General features: G+C 37.4%; 1 protein-coding gene across 1 annotated transcript in view; it reads left to right on the forward strand.

The window, feature by feature from the left end:
• SORCS2 (sortilin related VPS10 domain containing receptor 2) overlaps positions 1 to 27,185 on the forward strand; it is a gene marked incomplete at its 5' end in the record, with an annotated part of 106,657 nt that overhangs the window by 25,530 nt on the left and 53,942 nt on the right. Inside the window, 6 exons of the mRNA XM_083358328.1 lie at positions 8,862 to 8,961; positions 17,729 to 17,893; positions 18,663 to 18,736; positions 23,196 to 23,260; positions 24,781 to 24,899; positions 25,753 to 25,842. Coding sequence (XP_083214454.1) covers positions 8,862 to 8,961; positions 17,729 to 17,893; positions 18,663 to 18,736; positions 23,196 to 23,260; positions 24,781 to 24,899; positions 25,753 to 25,842 — 613 coding nt within the window. The remainder of the gene's footprint in view (positions 1 to 8,861; positions 8,962 to 17,728; positions 17,894 to 18,662; positions 18,737 to 23,195; positions 23,261 to 24,780; positions 24,900 to 25,752; positions 25,843 to 27,185) is intronic.

Consider the following 27,185-nt stretch of genomic DNA (forward strand, 5'->3'; position numbering starts at 1 on the left):
CATCTTGGAAACAGTGAGGGAATGGCCTCCACTGCCTTGGCCCTGGCCCAGAGACCCTCCTTCTGCCAGAGACCCTCAGATCTGTCCCACTTCTGCCCAGGCCACCATAGGCACCCTTGATGCGAACCATGTAGAGCTGGCCACGCCCACCTAGTAGGCCATACGCACTCTAGCCATGCCCACCCAGTGGGCCACGCCCACCCAGGCCACACCCACCTGGCCCCTTGAAGGCAACCGCTTATCCGGCCCTCAATGAAATTGAGTTTGACACCCCTGCTGTAGGGCATCCCCCAGCCAGCCTTGTTCCCTTCTTCTCTCCTTGCTTGTCACAGAGGACTTAGGGTTGATAAAAGTTTTTTTTTATTATTAATGGTAGATTTTTTTTCACGTCCAGCTTTTGCAGAGAAGTTTCTTCCATTGTAGTATGAATATATGTCTGAAAAAAAATGAGAATTAACCAAAGTATGTGTCTGTCATATGTGAGAGTGTGAATGAATGCTCGAATGTGAATATTATATGTAGATATGATATGGCTGCTGTGTTATCAAACATACTTTTTGCTTCGACTGTGTCCATTTTAACTCTTAAAAATTAGTTAGCAGGGAATATATTAAATTTTTACACCAAATCAGTATGGAACTACACAGTGGCTTATTATAAACATTTTTTTAATGTCTGATTCTCAGAAACTGCCTGGGCAGGTTTCTGCAGGTTTCTTGGCAAGATTTCAGAAGTGGTTTGCCAGTGCCTCCTTCCTAGAACTGAGAATAATTTGCAGCCTCTTCAGACAATCTTGGTGAAAGTACTGAGAAAAGCAGATTATTCTGAATTATTATTGTAAAACCGGCTTCAGGAAGGGTTAGGGTTTGCTGATTGCTCTGATCAGTCTGATGAGTGATCTGTATTTAGGGATCATTGAGGGAGGGTGACCCTGTTGATTTTTCTCACTGCTGCAGTGCCTTTAACATCATTTATAGTATTAACCTTCTGGACTGCCTGAAATATTTGGAAATCATAATGTCTTGATAGATTTTAGATAGCGCTGCTGCAGACAGCTGCTTTTTGGGGGAAATGGAGTTATGGTCTCTCACATGGCTCCACTCAGTCACCAGTGCTTTTTGATCTCAACATGAAAGACAGCAAGAGTGGATTTGGAGCTGGACCTATCAATAAACTGATAACAACCAGAATCCTAGGTAATGGTGTGATACAGTTGACTGTGTTCAGGCACCCCTTGGAAGAAACTTAAAATGATAGTATACATGCTGATAATCTCCAGAGTGAACTACTACAATATGTAAGTCTACTTTTAGTGCAGAAAGTTCAGGTAGCATAGAATTATGGGACCAAGTTGGTCGCAGTGATTTAAGGACATACTTACACTGTGCTGAAAAAAATATACTTGGTATACTACAAGTTTTTTTTTAATCCCATTTATATCCCGCCCTTCTCCGAAGACTCAGGGCTTACAATCTAAAGCACAAATCAATGTGCTTAGCAATAAGTCATAGTTGCTTGGTTTGGGTTACCTGAGATTGTCTTCTTCTACACAATCTTCCTTTTGCTCCTGTAGGAGCTTTGCCTACAGAGGTTAAAATTATATCTCTGTGTCATTTCCCACATAGTATAGAAGAAAAAAACTGAAGACAACATGATATAACAGAGAAATAGAGTACACGATGAAACTCAAATGAGTTTAAAATACTTGAAATGTGAACCTGAATTTCCTGTCTTTTGAAGGCAAAAAAAGAAATGCTTGAAGAAAGTAAAGAAAAAATATATAAACCATTACTTGATTAAGATATTGTGTGTACTGTACTAATATGTTAAATGATCTTTTTCAAAATTGATATTTTTAATTGAAATAGAAGCAGGAAAATTAATGTGGGGAAAAAGCAGAAGCAGTAAAAGTGAAGGAAAGGATTCATTAACATTCATCAAAATTCATTAAAATATCAAAAATGCACTAGCAGGAAGCCATATAAAACTCAGTAGGATTTGCTTCTAAATAATCATGTATAGAATGTTGTATTTAAAAAGTCTATTCTATCTCTGCATTTTTAATTATGCACAGATGGACGTATTTGGAACTTTATTATAGTTCCCATAATATCTGAGGGAAGTCTCATGCATATCATAAGACCTTTATGCAGATCGTTGTGAATATATATGGTAAGCACGGGGGTGAACAGAGCCAATTCAACAGAGAAGATTGACTGAAAAGGAACTGTTTTGGACTTAAGACATGTAGAAAAAAAGCAAATCATAAGAAATGAGACACAAGGAAAGAAGTAGATGTAAATATTTCAATTGCTGTCATGTTAATCTGTTTGTTGTCTTCACTTGGCTTAATTACAAAAAATAGTACACCAACATATAACAAGTATAATTTTATCATTTATGAGCATAAAAATATGTAGGTTAGAAAAAGGATGGAGAAATAAGCATTTCATTGTAGAGAAAATTCATATAAATCAATATCAATACTAGGAATAACTTTCATGTTCCTTACTACCATTTTTAAAATGACATCTTTATCTCCCTGGCCTAGCAGAAGCTAACAAGTACAAAATCGGATAACAGCCCATTGAAGGCCACAACTAGCTCTTTCCAGAATGGAAAACCACCCATCGCACAAATCTTTTCATCTTACATGGGATTTCAGTTCATGTCAGTCATATGCCAAGGCAGCATCCTGAAATATGGAACAAAGATCCAAGCAGCACTTTGTTCTTGGATGCTGTCCATGGTGCTGACTCCATTCTCTGCTGCTTAAAATTATTTTGACCCTGATCTCTTGGGCTTCAAGAAGAAACTTGGCCTGACAGTGTCCACTTATTTGAACTGCATAGTGTGTATGCACTACAGAGGAAGAGACTGAGATGCAATAGTATATGGTGAGTGGGCATTTTACCTGCATTAACCTTTTTCAGCCACATTTGTGGTTGTTAAGTGCTCAGTCATTCTGGTAATTCCAGCATACTCCCTCTTGCTAGTGCCTGATTTGCCCCGAAGTCATCATCATGTAGTAGATTTTTTTAATGAAAAATTAGCTTGTCCTTTGCTAAAACAATATTTACTGCCAGTCTTCTCATAGTCCCTAATTCACATAGCCAGATGATGTATTGAAAGAGATATTTAAAATGGACTGTAATGCTTTCCTTGTGTTTTTTTTTTTAAAAAATGTTCTGCTAGGAAGTGCTTGATCCCTTTTAGCTTGGAGAGGTTAGGAAGATGTTGGAGAAATGATAATGCAGTTGATGATACAGCACTTGAAACTCCTAATCTGGAAAATGATGATTCCTTGATTCCACTTATTTTTCAAGGTTGCCTCAGAGGCAGTTTATCAAATACCATAACTGTTGCTGATATGAACTGTGGAAAACACTCTGAGAGGTACCTCTTTAGAGACTAGAGCAAAGAAATATCAAACTTCATTATGGAAAAAGAAATCAAAGTATAATAGAAATTAAATTTGAACCTTAAGAATTTCACAAAACTCAAGACCTTTTTGAATATAGATCTAAAAGAACAGGAGCACTTGCAGCAATCTCAGAAAGAAAGAGAGATTGGCAGAAAGAAAACTGGTAGATTAGTAGCAACCTTGCCAGTTTTCTTCTTGGGTCTGTGTCTGAAGGTCCTTACTTTACAGTAGGTTGTTGGGATCTTTAGCTACTTGTCATTAATATGTGAGATCCAAGCATGAGTTAGGTTGGGATTTTTTCCCCCATCTGTTCAGCTGTAGCTGACTCAATGTTGCCCCAGAGCCTATTAAAATCTGGGTAGAAGAGATAATATATAAATGTGTTTGGATTTCTGGTTCTCATCGTGGCACTACAGGCAAAGGAATAGCGGGGCTCCGCTTTCCCCGGCTGATTTCTCCCTGCAGGGGCCCTAAAATGGTCGAAAGTCACCCGGGAGAGGCAATGAAGAAGAGGGGACCCTCGTCGATCACAGAAAGACAGCGGTCAATCTGTTTGATCTGAGGAAAGCCCTCTAAACTGGCAGAGGAAAGACGAGCTGCATTTGTGTGGTACCTGTTCAGAAAGGAACACCTCAGGAGATCAGGCCCTCTGAGGCAGCCATGGACATGTGTTGAATTGGCCTCCGCTCATGAATGAAGAAGGGCATACTCTAGAACTGGACCTCTATTAAGTTGAATGATCTCTTGGCAACTCTTGTTATCATATTTTAGGCAGTCTACTGCTGATTACCTCCAAAGTGGTAATGGATTGTTGCAATTATGTATCCCATATTTCCTTATGAAACCAAATACTTTCCTTGAGAATTTTCCGCCCTTCTTATCGTACTGTCAAAACATTGGCTGATTTATGGACTAAGGAAACAAGAGAAGAGTATATATCTAGTTCATGATTGACCTATAGAATCTTTGGTCTTTCTCAGCTCTGCTGTTTCCTTACAGATATTTCATTATCAACTAAGTAACATCATCAGTGCCCTGAAGATGTACATACTTGAGTAATGAAACATCTGCAAGTAAGTTCACAGAATACCAGGACTCCACTATGGAAACAGCCTTGAGAGTGAAAACTGTCACTGCTGAGCATGCCCCATGGTTAACAGAAAGCTAAGGAAGCCAAAACAAAAAAGCAGCAGCTTGAGCAGAATATTAGATGTGTATCAGTCTCACACAGACTAATGATCTTTTACAGCAATATTTCATAGTGATAGGAGCAACAAAGAATTCTTTCTTCACAGCATCTGCTGACAATAAGCTCTGCATCTTTTCTTGCTGTATAGCTCATTGTGATAGTCAGAGACTTCTTTCTTTACAGGCTGAGTTGCTTGATCCACCTCAACTTGGTCTCCAATTTTGCAGCAGATATAGTGATTTAACCATAGCAACTATTTGAGTTATTGGTCTGCATTCTTTTCAACTTACAGATCTCAAGAATTCAGACAAACTTGTCTACAAAGATATAGATGACCTTGTGCTTGTTTAATGCTGGTTAGTTAAATTGGTTGGAAGAAGACTAGATCCACAGTAAGAAGTAAATTAGTGCCTTCCATCCCTAAAGCAGACAGTGATAAGACCACTATTAAAGAAACCTTTCCTGATTAGAAACTGTTGATTAATCACAATTTTACCATCCTTAGCTAAGTTTATAGAGATCTTTCCACACAGACATATTTGGCATATATTATTTATCTGGAACTATTTTTATTGGGTTTTTAAATGGAATAATTAAGTTTAAAATTTTTATATGAGCCATTTCAGGATCAATTAGGATAGCCTCCCCATCATTAACTAAAAACAGATATATCTTTAGTGTCTGTATTTAACAGATGTAGTGCAAGTCCCCCCCCCCCCCCCGGGTGCTCCCTTTTCCCTCCAGAGAAAGTTTAAGGATACCACCAACAAATGTGGTCCTTTTGTTTCTGAAATCTTGGCTTTTATCTGAATAGATTTGGAATTCATTTTCATTGTAAATGCTTTACATAATTGCATCAAAATCTAAATGCAAACAAATCGAGGAAACTCTTTATTAGGATTTATTCTCAGATCCCTGAGGAATAAAATCCTCCTTCAAATCTTGTTACTCAGAATAAAAAGAGTGTATAGAAACTAAATATCTGAAAGAAGGAAAAAGAGAGAAAGGAAAGGAGGAAGAAAACAAAGAGAAAGAAAAGAAAGAAAGAGAAAGAAAGAAAAAAAAGAAAGAGAAAGAAAGAAAGAAAGAAAGAAAGAAAGAAAGAAAGAAAGAAAGAAAGAAAGAAAGAAAGAAAGAGAACCAGTTTTCCTTCTGCAAATTGGAGGACTGGAACTGAAATTAGAAGATCATTTCTTTGGTGTACCCTATTTTTCATCAGCACTAGCCTAGAATAACCAACTATTATAGAAAATTGTGCTATTAAAGGAATATTAATTCAAGGTGATTTAATGATAAAAAAAATCCTAAAAGAAGAAATGCAAGGACTATAAAATTATCAATCATAGCAAACATCTGAACAGCAAACAGAGTCTATAAAATAGGCTGTCTGAAGATATTCTTTCTCATGGTGGTAAGATATGCCATACTGTCATTCCAAATTTCAGCTCTACATCTATATTAACTTTCAACCTCCATGCAGATTTGTATCACATTTTGCCAATTTGTTTTGCTGACAGAGTTTCTGACTTCTAGCCTTATATACAGGTAGTCTTTGACTTATGACCACAGTTGGGACCCGAGTTTCAATTACTAAATGATGCAACCATTAAGTGGCTAGACCTGATTTTATGATCATTTTTATTACAGCTATTGAGTGATCACGGTGGCTGTTAAGCAAATCATGTGGTTAATTGAATTGCATGGTCACTAGTGATTCTGGTTTCCCCAATTGACTCTGCTGGTCAGAAGCCAGCTGGGAAGGTCGATCGTGGGATCCCAAGACACTGTGACCATCTTAAGTGAGCTCACTTACCAAGCACCTGAATTGCGTCGCATGACCTTGGGGCTTGGTGCAACAGTCGTAACTGAGGAAGGGTTGTAAGTCACTTTTCCAGAGATATTTCTAATTTTAATTCATAATTTTAAGGTCATTGAGTACTTCACTGATACTATATTTGTCTTCACTTACGGAATCCCTGCTGAACATATGGTACAAGCCAGGGGTAGGCAACCTTGGGTCTTTTATGACTCATGGACTTCAACTCCCAGAATTCTTGAGCCAGGTGGCTCAGGAATTCTGGGAGTTGAAGTCCACGAGTCATAAAAGACCCAAGGTTGCCTACCCCTGGTATAGGCATTGCACCTTTTATCTAAAATTTTTCTTGCTTGTTTCCAAAAGGCCTAAAAGAATCCAAGGAATTTGCAGGGGGACAAGTGGATTTGCTGATTTATATTGGGTAGAATGCCCCTTAGTTCCTTTCAGTTACATTCAATGTCTTTTTGAATTATAAATTTTGAATTTAGGAATATATTAGGAATCTGTAGGTGTTTTGAAAGGCAATTTTATAAGGTTGGATATAACTGCATTTTGTTCAATTTTATTTCTTTGCCGATTTTTAAAAATATCCTAAAAATTATGCTAAAGATAATGTGTTTTAAAGAAATCGCCTTTTGCAAGGGCTTGATTGACTGGTTTTATAGTTAGGCGAGGTATGACATTTTTAAACCAAAGCCATGAAATTGATACATTATAAATTTGCACAACTTTGCAATTAAAGGTATCTTTTCATACTTTTATCCATGGTGGCATGAATTGCTTTAGATAAACAGCCATCAAACCGTAGTCTTCTGTCTGTATTCTCCACATCTGCTTGATTACAACACCTACAGCAGCTAACCAGCACTCAGACTAATATGTTGTCTGGAAATTATATGAGTGTAGTCTTAATACATTTTTAACAATCCATTAGGAAATGTGGCAGTGTTATACATTATTATTTTTTACAACTGACCTAGGTTTGAATGGTGTAATGCTTGATCCCCACTTTTTCACCAGTCTGATAGCTTGCCTCTCAAGAGTTCTGGGTACTCCATCACTGGATGTTTTCAGAATTTAAACCAGAGAACCATTTGTCCAGGACGATATAAGGACTCCTGCTTTGAGCAGAGGGTTGAAGACCACTGAGGTCTTTTCCAGCCGTTTGATTCTATGTGCTATCCCTGGAATTAGCCTAGAGCAGGGGTAGGCAACCTTGGCTCTTTTATGACTCGTGGACTTTAACTTCCAGAATTCCTGAGTCAGCTATGCTCTGGGAGTTGAAGTCCACGAGTCATAAAAGAGCCAAGGTTGCCTACCCCTGGCCTAGAGCATTTTCTAAATAAGTATTTTTCAAGGAAGCTTTCAGCTAACGTGAATGTGTGTCTCCCTTAAAATGGTGTAGTACCACATTCCAACCTTTATCAAATATGTGGCACCTGTTTAGTTTGGAAGGATATCCAAGCAATATTGGCTCTTTACCTTCATTATTTTCATTGTTTTGCTGAGAAGGGAACATCGTAATGTGTGTTTTCACTGTAATCCGCTTTATATTGAAAACACGGTGGTAGAGCAGATACAGTCTGAAGGGTACCTCATACATGTTTTCCCTTGCAGAAGAATGACTCTTGGTCCCTTCAGATTTCTTAATAACTGTATTTTTGGTTTATAACATTGTAAAAAGAATAACAGAATATAGTTCTGCTCTAGGTTTTCATAAATAACATTTCAGTTGCTTTTACGAATTGCCTTATAAATTTACTGTGTGTCTTGATTAATTGTACATATATTGTGAAAGAAAAAATAATTGAAGTCCTCCAAACTCTATGTGAATTAAAACAGTGAATGAAATAATATATTACTGTATTATTTTACAATTAGTGACAATATTCTCTGCAAATTGAAAGCTGTGAAAAAGAAAAGAAATGCAATCACAAGTTGAGTTTAGCTCTCATTCTTTTGGCTTTTAGGAAACCTGTAAAGCAGATCTTTGTAGCCAAGCCTTTAAAGACCAACTGCTTTATTTTTTGTTTTACTATTTGTAAAGTTGCATTTTTTGTTTATATGTTTTAAATTAAATGTCCCTCTAACTGTTCGTTTTGAATGTAGCCCTTAAATTAAAATGTTTTGTGCGGTAGCTAGTTTAAAAATCTTTTTAGGGGGTTTTATTTTTATACTTATGCTTCATAAATGTTATTCTTTGTTGTAGAACTTACCTTTCTTCTGATAAATTAAATGTTTTTGTTTTTCAGAGGTGATATTTTGTAAACAATATTTACAGTCACTTTGGTTTCCTGCTTGCATGAATTTTGGTATTTATTTCAGTTGTCAAATATATAATTAGTGGCCTGAACACTTCTCAGTTATCTTTTAAAGTTGAAAATACATGCAGATCATCGGAATACCACTTTTGCTTTTTTCTTGTCTCCCAGGTCGTCAGATTTTGGAACACTATATACCAAATTAAACTTACAGCCTGGAATTGTTACAGTCATTGAAAATTTCTACATCTGCCCTGCTAACAAGAAAAAGGTATGGGGATAATTGTTTAGTTCAATAGAAGAGCCCAGGTAAAAAAAAATGTGTTTAGTAGAATACATTTCTAGCAAAGCATGTCAGTCACATGTACTCCAGCTCGAAAGACAAACAATCAGAAGTACGAATTAACAGAGAAATAAAACTTGATTAGGAATTAACTAACTGTAATCAAATAATAATTGTACTAACTGTAGCTATATTTATTCGAGCATGAGAAAATAACAATATATATGAAAAAGTAAAACCATGCAATGGAGCTTAAATAATGTAACTACATACACACCCTGTGCAAGACAAAAACAAAATCCTGCAGATATATGCTATATGGCCAGGGTGAAATTTATTTGAATGTATTTCATAGCACAAGGCAGGGTTAAGGTTAAAGTGTAGTTCTTAATTTCTGAAATCCCATGATTATGTGTTTCACAGAGGGCCAATACTTTCTTCAGCACTGCAACTCTGGCATCAGATCTTGTATATACTTGAACAGCTTTTCTGGAGAGGGCAATAGGGTAAAAATAAGTTATCCCTTCCTTCTTATAGTACTTCATCCTCAAACAATTCTGTATCCTCCATCCTCCTTTTCACTCTCTATAGCAGGGGTGTCAAACTCAATTTCATTGAGGGCCGCATCAGCATTGCGGTTGCCCTCAGGGGGCCGGGTGGGTGTGGCCTGGGTGGGTGTGGCCTACTGGGTGGGCGTGGCCAAAGTGCATATGGCCTACTGGGTGGGCATGGCCAGCTCTACATCGTTCGCATCAAGGGTGCCTATGGGGGCCTGGGCAGGAGGGGGACAGATCTGAGGGTCTCTGGCAGAAGGAGGGTCTCTGGCCCAGGGCCAAGGCAGTGGGGGCTGTTCCCTCACTGTTTCCAGGATGGCTTCATGGGCCACATGAAACCACTTCGCGGGCCGAATCCGGCCCCCCGGCCTTGTGTTTGACATGTCTGCTCTATAGTATGTGTGAATTAACTTGCTGAATAAACATGTAATATTTTTCTTAAAATGTAAGTTGGCCTTAGCTCATACTGTATATATATGTATATATGTATAGACAAACACACATACATACATACATACATACATACATACAATGTATATTCTTGGTAGTATTTCTCCCTTGCCTACGAGATATTCTCTTGAAGCAGATGATATATGTTTAATTTGGTATCCAGAAAATAAAAATTGGTTATTTTGTTAAATAAGCATATTCCTGTTGTGTCTGTCCATTTATTGGACTGTACCTGTTTTTGGATCGAAGCCCTCCATGCTTCTCAACCTGTTCTATAAGGTTGGGAAACCTTGTGGAGCAGATTTTAATAATGTAGAGGGAGGAAACAAAAGCTCACTGTGAATTCGGGTATGTCTGCACAGTATTGGGTATCGTTCTGTAAAAGGATGTTTTCTGAGAATTAACAAATCATACTGTTTCTCTAAATTTTGTCCATGTCAGGGAGAAATATCAGGGACAAATATTATTCCCAGCTCGCCTGTACACAAATACCTCTTTTATTTATTTTGTCCAGTGTAAGTTTCTAAAACTTATTTAAATGGTATCTTATTTGAGAGGAATTCTGCAGCTTAATTGTGACAATCTCAGCAGATGTGCTCTAAAATAGCCATCAATTATTCAATATCCTGTGAGATATCTTTTTAAAAATTAAAATGTTTTCACTTAAAAACCGTAACATGTTTTACTTATTACAAGGAAAGGAAGAACACTTCAAAATATTCTGCATAAACAGGCAGCAGAACAAAAGGACCACAACACAAATATTGCAACATAGCATAGGATGGAAACAATTATAAACAAATGGAAAAAGTTTGGACAGAAAAGACTTCCAAACACCAATTCTATACTCACTCTTCAATAGTGCGATGGAAGCTAGTTTTGTGTGGCAGTCAGGAATATATACAAATGAAGCACCCAGCTAGGATTGGTTGCCTACATTTCCCCCCCCCCCCATATTTCTCCTTTCCTGCTAGATCAGACATGTCAAACACAAGGCCCGGGGGCCGGATCAGGCCCGCGAAGTGGTTTCATGTGGCCCGCGAAGCCATCCTGGAAACAGTGAGGGAACGGCCCCCACTGCCTTGGCCCTGGCCCAGAGACCCTCCTTCTGCCAGAGACCCTCAGATCTGTCCCACTCCTGCCCGGGCCCCCATAGGCACCCTTGATGCGAACGATGTAGAGCTGGCCACGCCCACCCAGTAGGTCATATGCATTCTAGCCACGCCCACCCAGTAGGCCACGCCCACCCAGGCCATACCCAGCCGGCCCCTTGAGGGCAACCGCAATGCTGATGCGGCCCTCAATGAAATTGAGTTTGACACCCCTGTGCTAGATAGATACTAGATGTACATTTTATGCCATTGATCTTTGTAGTTGCTTCCTTCATAGAAACCTTCCACCACCCCATATGATATAGTAACGCAGTGAAGCAATATGCACCTAATAGACTACCATCTCCTTGTTCATGCATTGAACCTGGCTTCTTGTAAAGTCCTTAGACTAATTCCAGCACACGACATATCGCATTTTTCCTTTTGCTGATGTGAAATACTTTGCTTCTTGACCGCTGGAAGACATAGGTAGTTGGCACTATAATTAACTATAGATTAAGTCATTTTTGTAAATGTTGAATCTGACAAAAACTCTGAATTCTTCATTCTTCACTTGTAGCTTTTGACAAAAAAAACCCCCCTCGTTTCCATTTCCTGTTCTGAGTACACTGCCCTCTTTGTTAGGATGGAATGGGGCATTTCTAAGATTGCAAGACTTCCTGGCTTTCTTTGTGTGTCACCCTTGTTTAAGTGCCCAAGTCAGACAATAATTAAAGTTTTGTTAGGATGAGACCATCAGGCATGCTTGAAGGAATGTGGGAAATTATAGACTGATGTTAAATGAAGTGAGCAAAGCTGAAAAAATATTGATAATGCCTGGTAGTTTGGCTTATTTGTCAATCAGTTGTTTCAGATGGCATTTGAAGGCCAGTTGGAGTCAAAGATGCTTGAAGCTGGAGTTTGGAATGTAATGAATGCTTCTTAGTTCACATGACATGCCATCAATTATGGGTTGTCTCATGACAAAAAAAAGTTGTTACTGCTTTTTTAGCTTGATCGTTAGTAAAGAGGTTATAGTACTTATCACAGAAATAGTCAAGAAAATATAAGGTTGCAGTGTAACCAAGGAAGTCCTAATGACAGCAAAGATCCTTTAGCTTAAAGATCTTTTTTTACTGTCAGGTCAGTGATCAAGACCAGCACTTTCATCCAGTACTTTTAGACGTTTTGCCAGCAATTAACCAGGTTTGGCAAATGGAGGGGATTCAGTCCTCCTAACTAGGATTAATCTAAGATGTAGCAGTCTAAGTCTGTAGGGGGAGGGTTTGAGTATATAATATATGGGATTCTGTCTCACTGATTAGATACATCTTCAAGCACAATACCATTTTGAGTCCTCTGTTGATTTTAGGCTGCTGGGGTAATATAGATAGTTGGCCGATGTATTTGTATGCTGTTGGGATAAAGTGGTTGGTGTATTGTGTGTGACAGTTGGGTAGTCTCAGGCATGATGTAGGATGTTTCGTGCCCTGGAGCTTTTCAGTGACCAGTCAGGAAAAGCTCAGAATGTCAACCGTGCCTAGGCAACCATGGATGCATCACAACTAGCATGTTTGATAAGAGAAAAATAGTACTATAGAGATGATGTTTTGAGTTATCTGACACTAAGACTGACATTCTCACATTGATTGGAATGGAGAGTTTGTTGGATTAAATGGAATTGTAAAAGAACTTTTCTAATGCTCTTTTTAACATTTAAAAACTATTCAGACAGATTAGCTTTAGAGAACAATGTTAGGATAAGAGCATGTGTTTGCCTCCTCAATATTATTTTCCTAATTAAAATTCTTCACATCCCCACGAGCTGCTAAGAACTTAACTGGGAAGTATGGGGTAGGGAATTTCTTCTTTTACTCCATGTCTGCTTTTTAGCTTTAAAAAAAATGATATTTTAGTGTTATTTGTATTATTTCTTTCATTCTGTCACTCTGTTTTCCTCTTTTCTAATCCACGCGTTTGTTTTCTAATTTCTTGCTTTTATGCATCAGAACTGTATGTTGCCCAGAGTCACTTTTTGTAGTTATTTAAACTGAATAAACAAACAAAGAAAGAAATTGCAACAGGACTGCATGTAATCACTTTGGGAAACATAAAGCTAAGGAAGATGTTCATTTACTTATAATAATGTAGATTTAGTATAAGGTTATCAAACATTATTTTCCCTGCCATTAAGCAGGGAAACAGGAGAAAGAGCAAAGGTTATGGAAAAGAACTAAATTACAAATTATTACGTGTAGAATGTAGAGATGTAGACCTTGCATGATCGTGAGGCGAGGAAAACTGTAACTCAAAGGACGGGCTTCATATTATCCTGAGGAGGAGTGTGGGAAAATGTCAGGGAGCCAGATTTGTTGGGCAGCCGTAACAGTCGGCTTAGGAAGCCAAGACTGAGTTGGAGCCAACTTGTGGAGATCTTCCAATGAAAAGGACCACAGACAATTTCAAATTTGTTAAATAACATGGCACGGTTAAGAAAGTTAGAAAGTAGTGAAGAAAATAAAGAGGAAATTGTTCGATTAAGATTGACCTCTTGTGACATGTGCGCTGGAATCTTTTGAACCACCCCAGTGATGACAGAGGCCTTTCCCCAGGTACTTAATAGTCTAGTCTTGTCTAGTCTTTCAGATTTTCCGTAGCGAATAATAGGATCAAGAAAAGAAAATCAGACACTCATTCACATTTCTTGTAATGTGGAGGCCTAATGGATCTGAAAACACTGAACTCTACAAATCTTTATCTGATAATAGATTTGTTAATCCATAGGTACCCTAAAACCTGGGGAGGGGGTTGTAGGGATGGCCTTAAATCACTCTTTTGGAAGCATTTGGAATATTTTACTACTCTTCTGCCTTACAGATATTTATAGCTACTAAAATAAATGTCCAAATATTAAGGTATAGCAAAACTGGGTATGTAGTGAGGATGCAACTTTGGGTTGTAGATGTAGATGATAGTACACACAGTAAATGTTGTATATTTTGTAAAGCCCTTATTTAAACAAAATATTATTTCCATGTATGTCCCATGTGTTCCCCATCTATTTCTATCTGAAAGCCTGCTTATTCTGTAACGGAAACTTGATGAAAGCATATAAAGCTTTTGGGGACAGATTTATACAGTCCTTAATTTCACACCATCCAAGTTGCTACTTTTAGCTCTGGCTTCTGTACAGCGAGAGATTTAATTAGCCACTCCACAAACCTCCCTCCTCCGCTCACCTTGCTCACTTTTCCCACAGATGAAAGAGATGTTATGCATCACATTCCAGAAAATTCTTTACGGTTGGGAAGCAGGCACAAGGCATTTGAAAATCGTTCTGCAGATTTAAAAAAAAAAAAGGGGGGGGGGAAGCCATTTAGGATCTGCCAAGTAACAGGAACAGGCAACCACTCTAAGCCAAACGCCCCTTGAAGTGACTTACGGAAACATTCATCTAGAGAACTTTTTCTCTCCCTTGGCGATTTAAACAGTCGTTTGTTTCTCCTCTCTCTCTGTAGATTAGCTTTCCTTTGGGGACTGGCATGCAGCAACAGTGTTGGGATGGGAGGAAAGTGTGTGGACATAAAAGGTGCTGTTCCCTCAGCCTCTCTTTTAGGTGGCCCTCACAGCAGGTAATGGGCATTTATTTCAGGGCTGCTTTTCTCCTCTTCCCAGTATCGGCAGCTACAGCCCGGAAGATACAGAGCCTAGTGGGTAGATCGGAGTCCATCTTGGCTGGAGGGGCTCACCTGATATTTGTGCTCAGCCACTAATGCCACCTTCACTAGGAGTTGAAGGAGGTGGTGGTTCATAACCTTTGTAAAGAAACCCATCTTAGATCCCTTCATTTTTGGCTGGATCAGGTTTGAACTAGAGAGCCACTTCTGTGTGGTGGTTAAAATACTAGGCTAGAAACAGAAAAACTGCACATTCCAGTCCCATCTTAAGCTCATGCTTGGGCCAGTCACACACTCTCAGTGCTAGGAAGGAGGCAATGGCAATCCACTTCTGAAATCGTGCTAAGAAAACTGCAGGGACTAATCCAGATAATTGCCAGAAGCCAAAACTGAGTCGAGGGTGCCAAATTAAAAAAAAGATTTGAACTTGGCCAGTTTGGGGCAAGGTGATGAGGTAATGGCATTGGAAGAATTCCAGGTGTCACATATATGAGACTCGATGGTTTTTATTTTTAGATTATTACAAATTATGATGAAGGTATATTTCTGCCATTTAAGCGTGTGTATCTTTCTATTTATTGAAATAGTACTTCAATTTTTTTAATGAAAATTTATCTTAAAATTTGGGGTTAGATCTAATACTGCACAATGTAATACTGATAGTCCTCAGCTTATGAGCTGATGAATTAAGGGAAAATAAGTGAGAGAAGAAACATCTACAGCATTGCTGGAAAATTATGAAGAGCAAAGCATTAGAGCCTGTCTTGTTGCGGTGAAGACAACAAAATGTTCTTATTTCTGTGCCCATATTGCACCTGTGGCTGACTTTCCATTGGCCTTGTTTAGGGTAACCTGATTCCCCCTTGGGAGGGGATCCTGGGATCCATCTGCAAAGCATTCTTGCCTCGAGGCACCTCCTGGCTTAGCTATCAGGTGACAGGAGGGGTTGATCCTGTCAACTAGAGGATCTATATGCTGCCTGGTTAGTTAAGGCTGCTGAGGAGGAGGTGGGCTGGGTCCGAGCAATGCTAATGCTTCTTTGAGAGAGAGGTTGACCTGCCACTTCTTAAGGAGGCAGTGGTGTGTCCCCTTTGCAAGAAGCTATCACTAGACTAGCATTCTGGACAATTGTGTCCAGTATCCAATCTTCCTTTTTTTAAGGAAGATTGTAAAGAAGATGGCTGCACTATAGTATAAAGAACGCTTGGAAGAAGAGCATTATCTGTACCACTTTCAGTCAGGGTTCAGGCTTGGGTGTGGGGCTGGCATGGCACTTATCATACTCTTGGATCACTTCTTGGCATGTCCTTGCTCTTCTTGACCTCTCAGTGGCTTTTAATAACATTGATCATGGCATCCTTGTGTGGTGGCTTTGGAAGTTGGGAGTGGGCAGTGCTGCATTGTGCTCATTCTCCTCCTGCCGCGGTTCGTTTCACTTGCTGTTGAGGAGTGAGAGAGTCCAACCCATGGCTCTTCGTTTGTGAGGTGCCACATGGCTGAATACATTTTCTCTTCCTGTTTAACATCTACACGAACCTACTGGGCAAGGTAATCTGACAGTTTGGGGTGAGGTATCATCAGGTATCATCATATTTCTACCCCAGGTGGTCTGAGTGAGGCCATGGAGATTCTGTCTTTTTATCTTGAAGCTGTGGGGACTTGTTGGCCTTCTGCAAAGCCTTGAAAACGTGGTTTTGTGCCCAAGCCTGAAGACCTGAGTGTATGACATGGCCCATCTCCTGGTTATTGTTAATGTTTATTTTACAATGCCAGCTGTTATGTGTTTTATACTTTTTGAATCGTATGTGTTCTATTTATTTTTATTGTAAGATATCCAGAGACATGTATGTGAGGTGGGGCAGATATATAAATCCATTAAATTGATTAAGCATCAATTGAATAAGCATCTAGAATGTTCAGGGCGGGGCTCAAGGCAACTGGCTACAGACACCTGTAAAAATGCATGTCATTTCCAATGCAAGTGGACAACTTTCTGTAAAAGGCTTCTAGCTTTCATCGCAGTGAGATCACTAATTCCAAGAAATTTTTTCCTTACCTTTTCACACTTCTCTATGAGAGTCCTTTGTCTACCAGCTGCGAGAATGTCTGCAGCAAGCCGAGGGTTTTTTTCCCCCCCAAATGAGGAAAGTATGCATCATGATGTCACAACGCAAGTTCTATCCTTGTGTACAGCATCATAACGCTAGTATGAACTGGGCAAAAATTGCATTATAATACTGTATGTGTCTGACATTGCCCAGAGCTTGTCTCCTCTGTTGGTGCCCATCACAGTCACACGTTCAAGCTTAGAGGTTATGTTGTGGAATCTAGAGTAGAAGCTGTTGTGTAATTACAGAGTCCTTTTCTTCTTTACTTGATGTTGGGTCCTAGGTCAGTTAATTCATTGGCTTCCAAGGTCCCATCACACAGGTTTTCTACAAGACTAATAACAAATAATAGAGTTTTGTTATATTCATTTTCCTAGCGTACACGACTGTATTAGAAAGGTAAGTTGAATGGATATATATTTTTGCAGTTTCCAGTTTCATGATACTTTTTCTATGTTGCTTCCTCCTCCCAAGACTTCTTTGGTTATTCTGATACAAAGTAGACCTAAACTCAGATTAAACTGCAGCCCCACTTACTAGAAATGCAGAAGAGCATGCCTTAGTTTGTGTGATAAAACCTGTTTTACTTCTCGTTTACAAAATGTGAGAGTTGTAGTTATGTGAAAACCACTAGGGATTAGCTAGAAAATCTCTTGCAGTTTTGCTAAGCTTCAGTTTTTAGGAGTCTTTATATAAACTCTGAGAATTTAGGAGATTATGAGAATACTTGGCAGAATACTTCTTTTAATCTATTTTGGATCAAGTGATATTGAGGCATTGCTTATTTAGTTCCTATTTTTTCCCCTTCTTAATTAATCTTAATTAAATAATTAATCTTGGTTAATTTGTTTGCTTTGCTTTTTTTTCTTTTATAGATAATTCTTGTAAGTTCTTCCCACAATGACCTGGACCAGAATCTTTTTATTAGTACAGATGAAGGTGCTACTTTTCAAAAACAGCCCATTAGTTTTTTTGTGGAAACACTGATATTCCATCCAAAACAAGAAGATAAGGTGCTTGCTTACACCAAGGAAGGACAGGTAAAAAACTAAAAAAAGTTGTGTGGTTTTGCTTTTGATACATCTGAAATATGTTCTGGACAGCTTGGAGGAACAATATGAAATATCAAACAATTTTACAACATAAAATACTGTAATATAACCAATATAGGAAAGCTTTCCAAAATTGTTTATGTAACGTCTGCATGCATATCCCTTTCCAACTGTCACAGGTGAATCATCAGATACAGAGTTACATCTTTTTTTAAATGGCATTAAACTTAACATTTAGCTACAATGATTTGTTTGCAGTTGTATGTCATTAGTTGATCCTGCATTTACTGAGTGATTGATTTGTGTATATGATCCAGTCTCTCTGCACTGTGTTCATTTATAGGAATCCAAATACTGTTTCATTCTGCATCATGTTTGCTTAATACTGAAATGACTTTACATTAAAAATCTGTAACAGAGACACGAGCTATTTACACTTTTGGCTCTCTAGTGTTAATTCAGCTTTCAGTACTAATTTATGCTTTATTCCTTGGCAAAAAATATTATGGATAAGAATATGTAAAGTAAGTTTTAAATATGTTAAAATATGGAAGTGCCAGGGGGGTAATGACTAAGATGTTCGACTAAATCAAGCCCACTGTCAGTTATGAAAATTCATTGGGTGAGTTTGAACCATTCATTTCTCTCCACTCCATCCTACAACTTGTTGAAGGGAAATGTTGGAAGAGTCCTGTGTTTTTACCTTGCACTCTTGGAGGAAATAAAAATATGCTTTCTCCTTCTTTCTCATTTTAAGCTTTATGCATCTCTTGATTTGGGGATAAAATGGACTTGCGTACAAGATCACGTGTCAAAAGATCATATTTATTGGTAAGAGGCATATTCTTGCTATTCAGGATTACATAGAACAAATTATGGAGAAAAGTGATATTTTTCAGTCTTTGAGGGTATTGTATTCAACTGTACTGTAATATATAATACCTACAACTTTTTGCTAGAATTCATAGAAAGTGAGAAAGTTGATTTAGATACCGTGATAAGGAAAATGCCTTTAATTTTTCCACTTTATTTAAGTAATTTATACTTAATCTTCATTCTTTATGTTTTACTGAAAGGTTTCCCACCATATTCAATTCTAGAATGTTCATCGCTTCAAAGTACCTGCACTGTGTGAAATAAGACTTAAGTTTTAGAAGGTCACTCTTCTGGCACTGAACATTTTTCTGCCAAGAATTTGATGATTATTCATTTGCCAATTATTAAATCAAATACCCTTGCATAAGACACTAAACATACTTGCCAGAGCTTTTTAACCTTCTGACTTGCCAAACTGCATCCTGGTGTGCATCAGGAATTCACATTGGGCTGTATTTCTGTCAGCTGTTACATACAGAAGTTTGTGTAACTGGTTGTTCAATGTTATATTCTGATTGGTGTTTCAATGATTAAATCATCTCTGCAACTGAATCCTACACATTTTTTCAGGACTTTTCTCAACACCATGATTAATCTCTTGCTGATGCCATAATGAACATATGTTTTGATACCTTTGTTCAGAACCCTTTTTTTAAAAAAGTATTTTATTGATTAACACCATCTTTAGTGCTTAGTAAACAACATCTTGTCTGGGTTCACATAACTTAACATTAGCTTCTTCAATATAAGTCTGTTCAATATTAAACAATCCAGAGTTTTTTTCCTGATCCTCCTTTCTTCCCCAATTTATTTTCATTTTCTCCACATTATGCAATTCTTGCTACAATTAAGGCATAAAAGGTTAGATATAAACACCCTCATCATATTTTCTTAATATTATACAGATAACAATAATATCAGTTTATAACCTCTAGCCAATTGATACTTCAATTTTATTTGCCATTAAAATCTCCTTGTAGAGTCAATATCCTGTTTTTCACGCTCTTATTTAAGTTTGATTTCCCATCAATATTCAAAATATCTTTTATCAGTTATGATTTTCTCGAGATTAGTTACATTTATATAGCTAAAAATTTTGTTCGTACCAGTCATTCTCTTATTTTCATATTTCTCAGATCAAAGAAGAAAGAAAGAGAGAGAGAGAGAGAAAGTGCTACTCTAATTCTAACATATCTTTTGTTATAAAAGTCTAAATTTGAGAAAAACATGTGACTATGATTTCTGAGGGAAGAGGTTTACAGCCCTGTAATTATTCAGTGAAACCAATAATATTATAAGAGGTAGAATGGTGTGGGAAATTTTTTGCTACCCAGGGTTACCTAAATTGTCTGCAGGTAGTCCTCGACTTACAACAGTTTGTTTAGTGACTGTTCAAAGTTACAACTACACTGAAAAAAGTGACTTGTGGCCATTTTTCACACTTACAACTATTGCAGCATCCTCATGGCCATGTGATCAAAATTCAGAGACTTAGCAACTGACTCACATTTACAACGGTTGCAGGGTCCCAGGATCATGTGATCACCTTTGGCAACCTTCTGACAAGCAAGTCAGTGGGAAAGCCAGGTTCACTTAACAACCATGTCACTAACTTAACAACTGCAGTGATTCACCTAACAACTTTGGCAAGAGAAGTCGTAAAATTCAAGGCAGCTCCTGGTCGCATCGTGTCTTCTTTCCTGAAGCTTGTTTGCATGTGACTTGGAAAGCCACCAGCATCCTTAGGAAACCCCGCAAGAATGGAACCTATTCCAAAATCACACAGGACTTCCTCTAGGCTTCTGAAGGATGGAACTTGTTCACCTGGGGCTTCCTGAGACTTTCAAAGTTGCACAGACGGGCACTGGGAAAGATGGCCTGGTGTGATGAGAAGCTACCTCACATAGGCCATGTGGGGCCTTTTAATAGTAGGAGAAAAATGGCTGAAGGTAAGCAGTGTGTGGCAGATCTCCAGGAGTGCTAAGCAAGGCAAGGTAAAGGAGAAACTCTTATCTATGTGATCATTAAGAGTTGTCAATAACTTGATGGCATATTATTGTATCTAGGGTTCTTTAAGTGAGTTCAGCCAACCAATACTGTAGGCCAGTCTTAGTGCTCTTCTCATGATTTGAGCAGTATCATCAGGAGCTGTGCATAATCAGGTGTGGTACACATAGGAAACAGGACTCTTGCTAGGAGAATCTGTAAACGTTAAGAGGGTTCTGAACCAGCTTTCCAGTGAAGCATAATTCATGTCCATGATTTCACAGATGGCACTCAAAGTAATCCAGTTACTAATAATCAGTTTCATATCCTTCCTCACAATATATAATTTTCTTTATGTGGAATATGAGAGTGGATACAACCAAGTTGTGGAATCCCTGAGGTGAATAGATTATCACATAAACGTTTGTTCATGTGTGGATATTTCTATGGCAATGAGTGTACCATCATTAGTAAAATACACATACCAAATTTCTGGTAGTGATTTGTAATATATTTTTATGGAGCATTTTACAAGTGACAAAGCTAATTGAAGATTCGTAAAGAGAAAAGTTTATTTGACAAAAAGCAATCTGAACTATTAAAGTATTAGATAAGTCCTGAATAAAGAATTCAGTTTGGGTACTGTGTGCAGTGTCAAAAGAGTAGCATGGTTACTGTACAATATAAACTATGTCACTTGAGACAGGACTATCAGAAGAAAAAGTCTGATTAAAAATACAACAATAAATTAAACATACTATGTTGAGTAAGTTATTTTCTGTCTCTACAAGTAACTAAAAGTGCCAGAAAACATGACTTTCATGCTAATTAGAGGAGACTGTTTATTCAATACACTGAAAACATAATCCCCTCTAGAAACAGTACCAGCATCATGTTTCAAATTAGCTGTCTCATTGTAGACATGAATAATGCTGCTTGATTAAAGGGTAATTCATTCATAAGCCAGTATAATGAACTGGAGATCTTGACTCTATTAGTATACTTGGACAAACTTTTTAGCAATTTACTAAATATAGTGAAAGAAGACAGACATGAGAGTATTTTTAGTGCAATTTTAATTTGAATTGTTTTGAGGATACAGTTATTTTTTTAAAAAAATAAAATAGTGCATTCAGAAAATCTAGAAAATAAAATTGCACGCAGAACACCAAAACAATAAATCATCCAAATAGAAAATCTACATAGGAATAAGAAAGAAAAGGAATGAATTTTGAAGTATATATAAATACATGTAATCTTAAGAAACCTGAGAGAAATACAATATTTAAACATCCATATTCAATATTTCTTTCCAGAATATTTCTATAAACATAATTTGCTACAAACAATTACTTTGTTTACGTTTTATGTTTACGTTTTATTTAATTTATATACCGCCCTTCTCCCTGGGGACTCAGGGCGGTTAATATCATTTTATTTACTATATTTATCTAGGGAGATTTCTAGCATTTTCCAGTGATTAACATTAGTTTTATTTTGTTGACGAGACAGATAGGTGAACTCTTTTGATAGAGACATAGGAATGTTTTATTAAGATAGCTAAAAAAAATTGGCTAGAAAGTTGAATGTTATTTATATCAGAATTTTTGAAATTATTGATATTTAAATTAATTGTCTTTTGAACATGTAAAACTCAACGAAACATGTTTATAGACTTTTAAATATAATACAGACAATGCTATAGTTGGAATGAGCTTTGGTAACTATTTTAAGGAATAATTAAATCATACTAAAGAACAGTATTTGTTTTCTCAACATTCTGATTTTGCTGAGGTAGATATGAGTTAATTTGAAATATAATTGTATTTTAATTAACAGTGCTCATATTGGAGACAGTGATTATATACAGTAATTTTCTCAAATAAAGCTATTTTTAATAAAACTGCCATTATCTAACATTTTAAAGGAAGTATAAATTTGAAATTGATCTTTAAGATCTGCCTTCAAGGAAAGATAGTACTTTAGAGATAATAAACTGCATTTAGTATTTATAATGTGTTAGAAAACATTTTATCTTATGTCTACAGTTATAGTTTTAAAAAATTGGTTATGTAGTGGATAAGAAATTTAGACTTAAAATATCAGTTCAAAATCTTGCTCAGCTGTGAACTTGACTTCACAGACTATTGTAATTAAAATAGGATAATTTACATGGACTGTATCAAACTTTTGAAAAATAAATCAGGAAATAAATGTATCTTTTGGATAATATGAGTAAAAAACATTTCTCTGTTACATGAGTGTTTTTGAATCTATTTCTGCACTGCTTTTTGAGAGATTTTAATAATTAAGCAAAGAAAATAAGGCCCATTTTCTATAAATTCAGAATTGGCAGTAGATGGTTAAGTTTATTCACCCTAAAATTGTAGTTTTTCCTGTGGTAACAGCAATTTTATTACTCTTACAGGGCTGTTGATGGAGTTGATGAAGACCCTGATTTGGTTCATACAGAAGTCCAAGATCCAAATGGAGGTACACATTAGGATATTGCAGTTGTTTTTTGTTTTCAACATTTCTGGTTAAATTCATAAAAAAATTAACCAAAAATTTCTGGTTAAGTTCACAAAAATTGAGAAGCTTGCTGCTAAGTGTCATAATCTATCACATTCTCATGTATTCAGCAACTCTACCTGATCTCTTTTTCTCATTTTTATGTATGCTATAATATTGTCAGTGTAACAAAATCTTTCATTATGGATATCAAAATGGATTAGTCTGATTATGATTAAATAAGTCATTGTGTAATCAATTTATGATATTGATCAAGTAAATATAAGTTAATATTACTAGAAAATAAGCCCAGCTCCATTATACTTAAATGAGCTAATAATATAGACACAAAGGGCAAACAAAAGATTTTGTACAATACAAGAGGATATAAACTAAATGGATGAGAATACTCAAGGGGAAAACAACTGGGAAATTTTAAAAAGTGAGAGTATAAAAGACCAGTCTAGCACAATACCAATGAAGAAGAAAAATAACAGCTCTCAAAAGAAATCCGCATGGCTACATAGAAAACTCTGATAAATTGAAAGACAAAAAGGACAGGTATAAAAAGTGGAAAGCGGGGCACATAACTAAGGCAGAATAGTAGCAAATAGCCCAAGCCTACAAAGATGAAGTGAGGAAAGTTAAGGCTCAAAATGAACTAAGACTTGCAACAAAAGTCAAAAATAACAAAAAAGCTTCTTTCAACATCTGAAAAAACAAGAAAAATAAGGAAATTTTAAGGAAATAATTGGCCCATTAATAGGAGACAGTGGCAAGAAGGTGACAAGCAACAGGGTGAAAGCAGAACTACTTAACCCGTTTTTTGCATCCGTCTTTACACAAAGAGAAAAAAAAACAGTCCAACCTATCAAAAACAGTACAATAACAGATTAGAAACACAATCTGTGTTTCTAATAATAATAATCATGTTACATGCTGTAGTTACAAAGTTCAGTAATCACCACGAATATCAGTTCACTAAATTGGCCAATCGAATTTTGTAGATTTCACTCCACAAAACCAAAGTTTTGTATTGTAACCCTGAAATGAGAAATGACAAGCCCATTAAAGGTTTTATGGAATAATTTATTACTCTACTAAATACCCTAAAATTTACATGCTTCTGTTAAAATATGATAAATTATATGTAGTTCTGGTCAGTGCTTTTTTTGAAAAAGAAAAAGGTGCCGGAACTCACACACGTCATACAACCCGCCTTACCTACCCTACAAGGTTCCATCCAAAAAAGGTGCCGGAACTCCGTTCTGAGCGTTCTATGAGAAAAAAAGCCCTGGTTCTGGTATTTGTCATTTACATGTGTCTGAATCTTAGCAGAAATATCTTGCTCAAAAATCTAAAAACCAGCTGTCCAGGAAAGCAGATCAATCAATCAATTAGTTGAAGAGGGTGGACTTTTTGAATCATTCAGCTTTTATTCTGGCAAATGATGTAAGCATTTTTTTTATTTACTTATATCTATTATGTTTGGTTCTCAATAGATTTTTACTACATGACCTGTCAGTTTCAGAATTGTTCTGAAAAATCACTAAAATCTCCCTTCAATGGTAGGATTGACAAGAATTCCTTGACTGTACAGGATGACTACATATTCCTTCAGGTAAGATCATTGTCTGTGTTAATGCTTACATAATTTTCAGCAAAAACTAGTGCTTGTTTACTTATGAAGCTTATTAATAAAAAAATAAATGCAGCCTCAAAAAGATAGCGCAAAAATTATCGTAATCAAATGTGGGCGTCTCCCTTAACCTCCAAATGGCAAGTTATTTTCTAGCCCAAGTTGCCATTTAAAAGCTAATTCTTCATGTGGTTGGTTTCATTTTTCCAGGGGATTACTACAAATACAAGTGTCAGTTTAAATTTTCTCTGATGTTGCATAATTGGCATCAACTTTACTTACTTTGCAGCCACTTGTCTGAAATGGTATAGGGTTTCCTCCTTGAGCAGGGAGTTGGACTAGATGACCTCCAAGGTCCCTTCCAACTTTATTATTATTATTATTATTATTATTATTATTATTATTATTATTATTACCATCGATTCTATCAGATAGCTGATTAATTGGATAGCTACTTTCAAGACTGTCTAGCACAGGTTTGGTAATTTGTGTCCATACAGTTCATTTTTGCATTTGTAGAGTCCCCACAGATTAACAAAGTTAGATTCATTTGTTTCTTTACAGCCCTGCTCATTGTACCCTGGCTGTCATCTCACTCTGAAAATAATGTTTAAAAGTGCAAGCGCACAAGCTGTTAACTAGCCATCGCTTGATACTGTAGGTATTCTTTCCCCAATTCACTCAAGAAGAATTTCTGCAAATGACCATGACTACATTAGCGCCCCTTCTGTGTGCACTCTCTATAGTCCCTGTTCCTAATTAAATAAATCATTACTGTGTACATTTTTACCATATTTTCACAGATAAAATTGTTCTCCCCTATTTTTTTCCACAGGTGTCTTCAGGAAACCAAACAAAATACTATGTTTCTTATCGTCGGAATGAATTTATACAGATGAAATTGCCAAAGTATGCTTTACCTAAGGTAAATTCCTCACAAAATCTACAATTCTTCTTTCATTGCTGGACCAGAAGAGATTTACTCAAATTGTTTATTGGAAAATATATATTTCTATTTATAAATCATTCTTCAAGAGTTTCTATAATTTCCATACTTGTATTTTGGGGGGGGGGGCGGTTTTGCACTTAAGCACCAGGCATAAACCTATGATAAAACATCATTACAGGCTAAATCTTATGCAGATGTTTGCCTGCGCGCAGAAAGAACTGAAGATGAAGAAGGAAGATGCAGGAACCACGAAAGTCCCGTCTGCAGAGTCCTGCTGCTTTTGTCCTCTGAAAAGTCTTGAGGCCCTGGCAGTGGTGGGATTCAAATTTGTGAACAACCAGTTTTCTGTGTGGATGCCGCTTCTGGAAGTCCATTCTGGGCCTGGGGAACAAAAAATTAGCTACCGGTTCTGCCGAAGTGGGGTGAACTGGCTGAATCCCACCACTGGGCTCTGGGCTTTGGAGCAGATTGACTATTAGCTCAAGGTTGGCTGGCTGGCTAGCTGCCGTGCGGGGGAAGGCTCTAGCTCAGACATGTCAAACACAAAGCCCGGGGCCCAGATCCGGCCCGCGAAGTGGTTTCATGTGGCCCGCGAAGCCATCCTGGAAACAGTGAGGGAACGGCCCCCACTGCCTTGGCCGTGGTCCAGAGACCCTCCTTCTGCCAAAGACCCTCAGATCTGTCCCACTCCTTCCCAGGTCCCCATAGGCACCCTTGATGCAAACGATGTAGAGCTGACCATGCCCACCCAGTAGGCCATAAGCACTCTAGCCAAGCCCACCCAGTAGGCCACGCCCACCCAGGCTATACCCACCTGGCCCCCTGAGGGCAACCGCAATACTGATGCGGCCCTCAATGAAATGAGTTTGACACCCCTGCTCTAGCTCATGGCCCGAGCTTCATTGCAGCAGTACAGTCATTTGGTGCTGCTGCAGTTGAGACTGAGAAAGAGCTCTGGATATGGTGGTGCTTCTGCTTAACTCGTACTGGGGCACCAGCAATCTCTGTTGCTTCATTGAAGCTTAGGCAGCGAGCTGGTGCAGGATTTCTTGCTAGTCACCAACACAAGAGTTTTGGTGATTGGTAACTTAAGTTTATTATTTAATTTTAAAATGTAGTATTATTTATGCTTTATTGAATTTTTCATTTTTTAATTATTACCCAACTGCATTTTAATCTGGTACAACCCACATTCAGAATGTAATGTACTGTTTATGAAAAATTGCACTTCCATACTGAGCTGATCACTGTCTGATATGATTCAAAAAAGAAGTACTTAGGACATTGTATTAAAAACCCCTTTCTGCTATTGATTAAAG

This window comes from Vipera ursinii, assembly GCF_947247035.1.
Source record: "Vipera ursinii genome assembly, chromosome: 3".
Lineage (NCBI taxonomy): Eukaryota > Metazoa > Chordata > Lepidosauria > Squamata > Viperidae > Vipera > Vipera ursinii.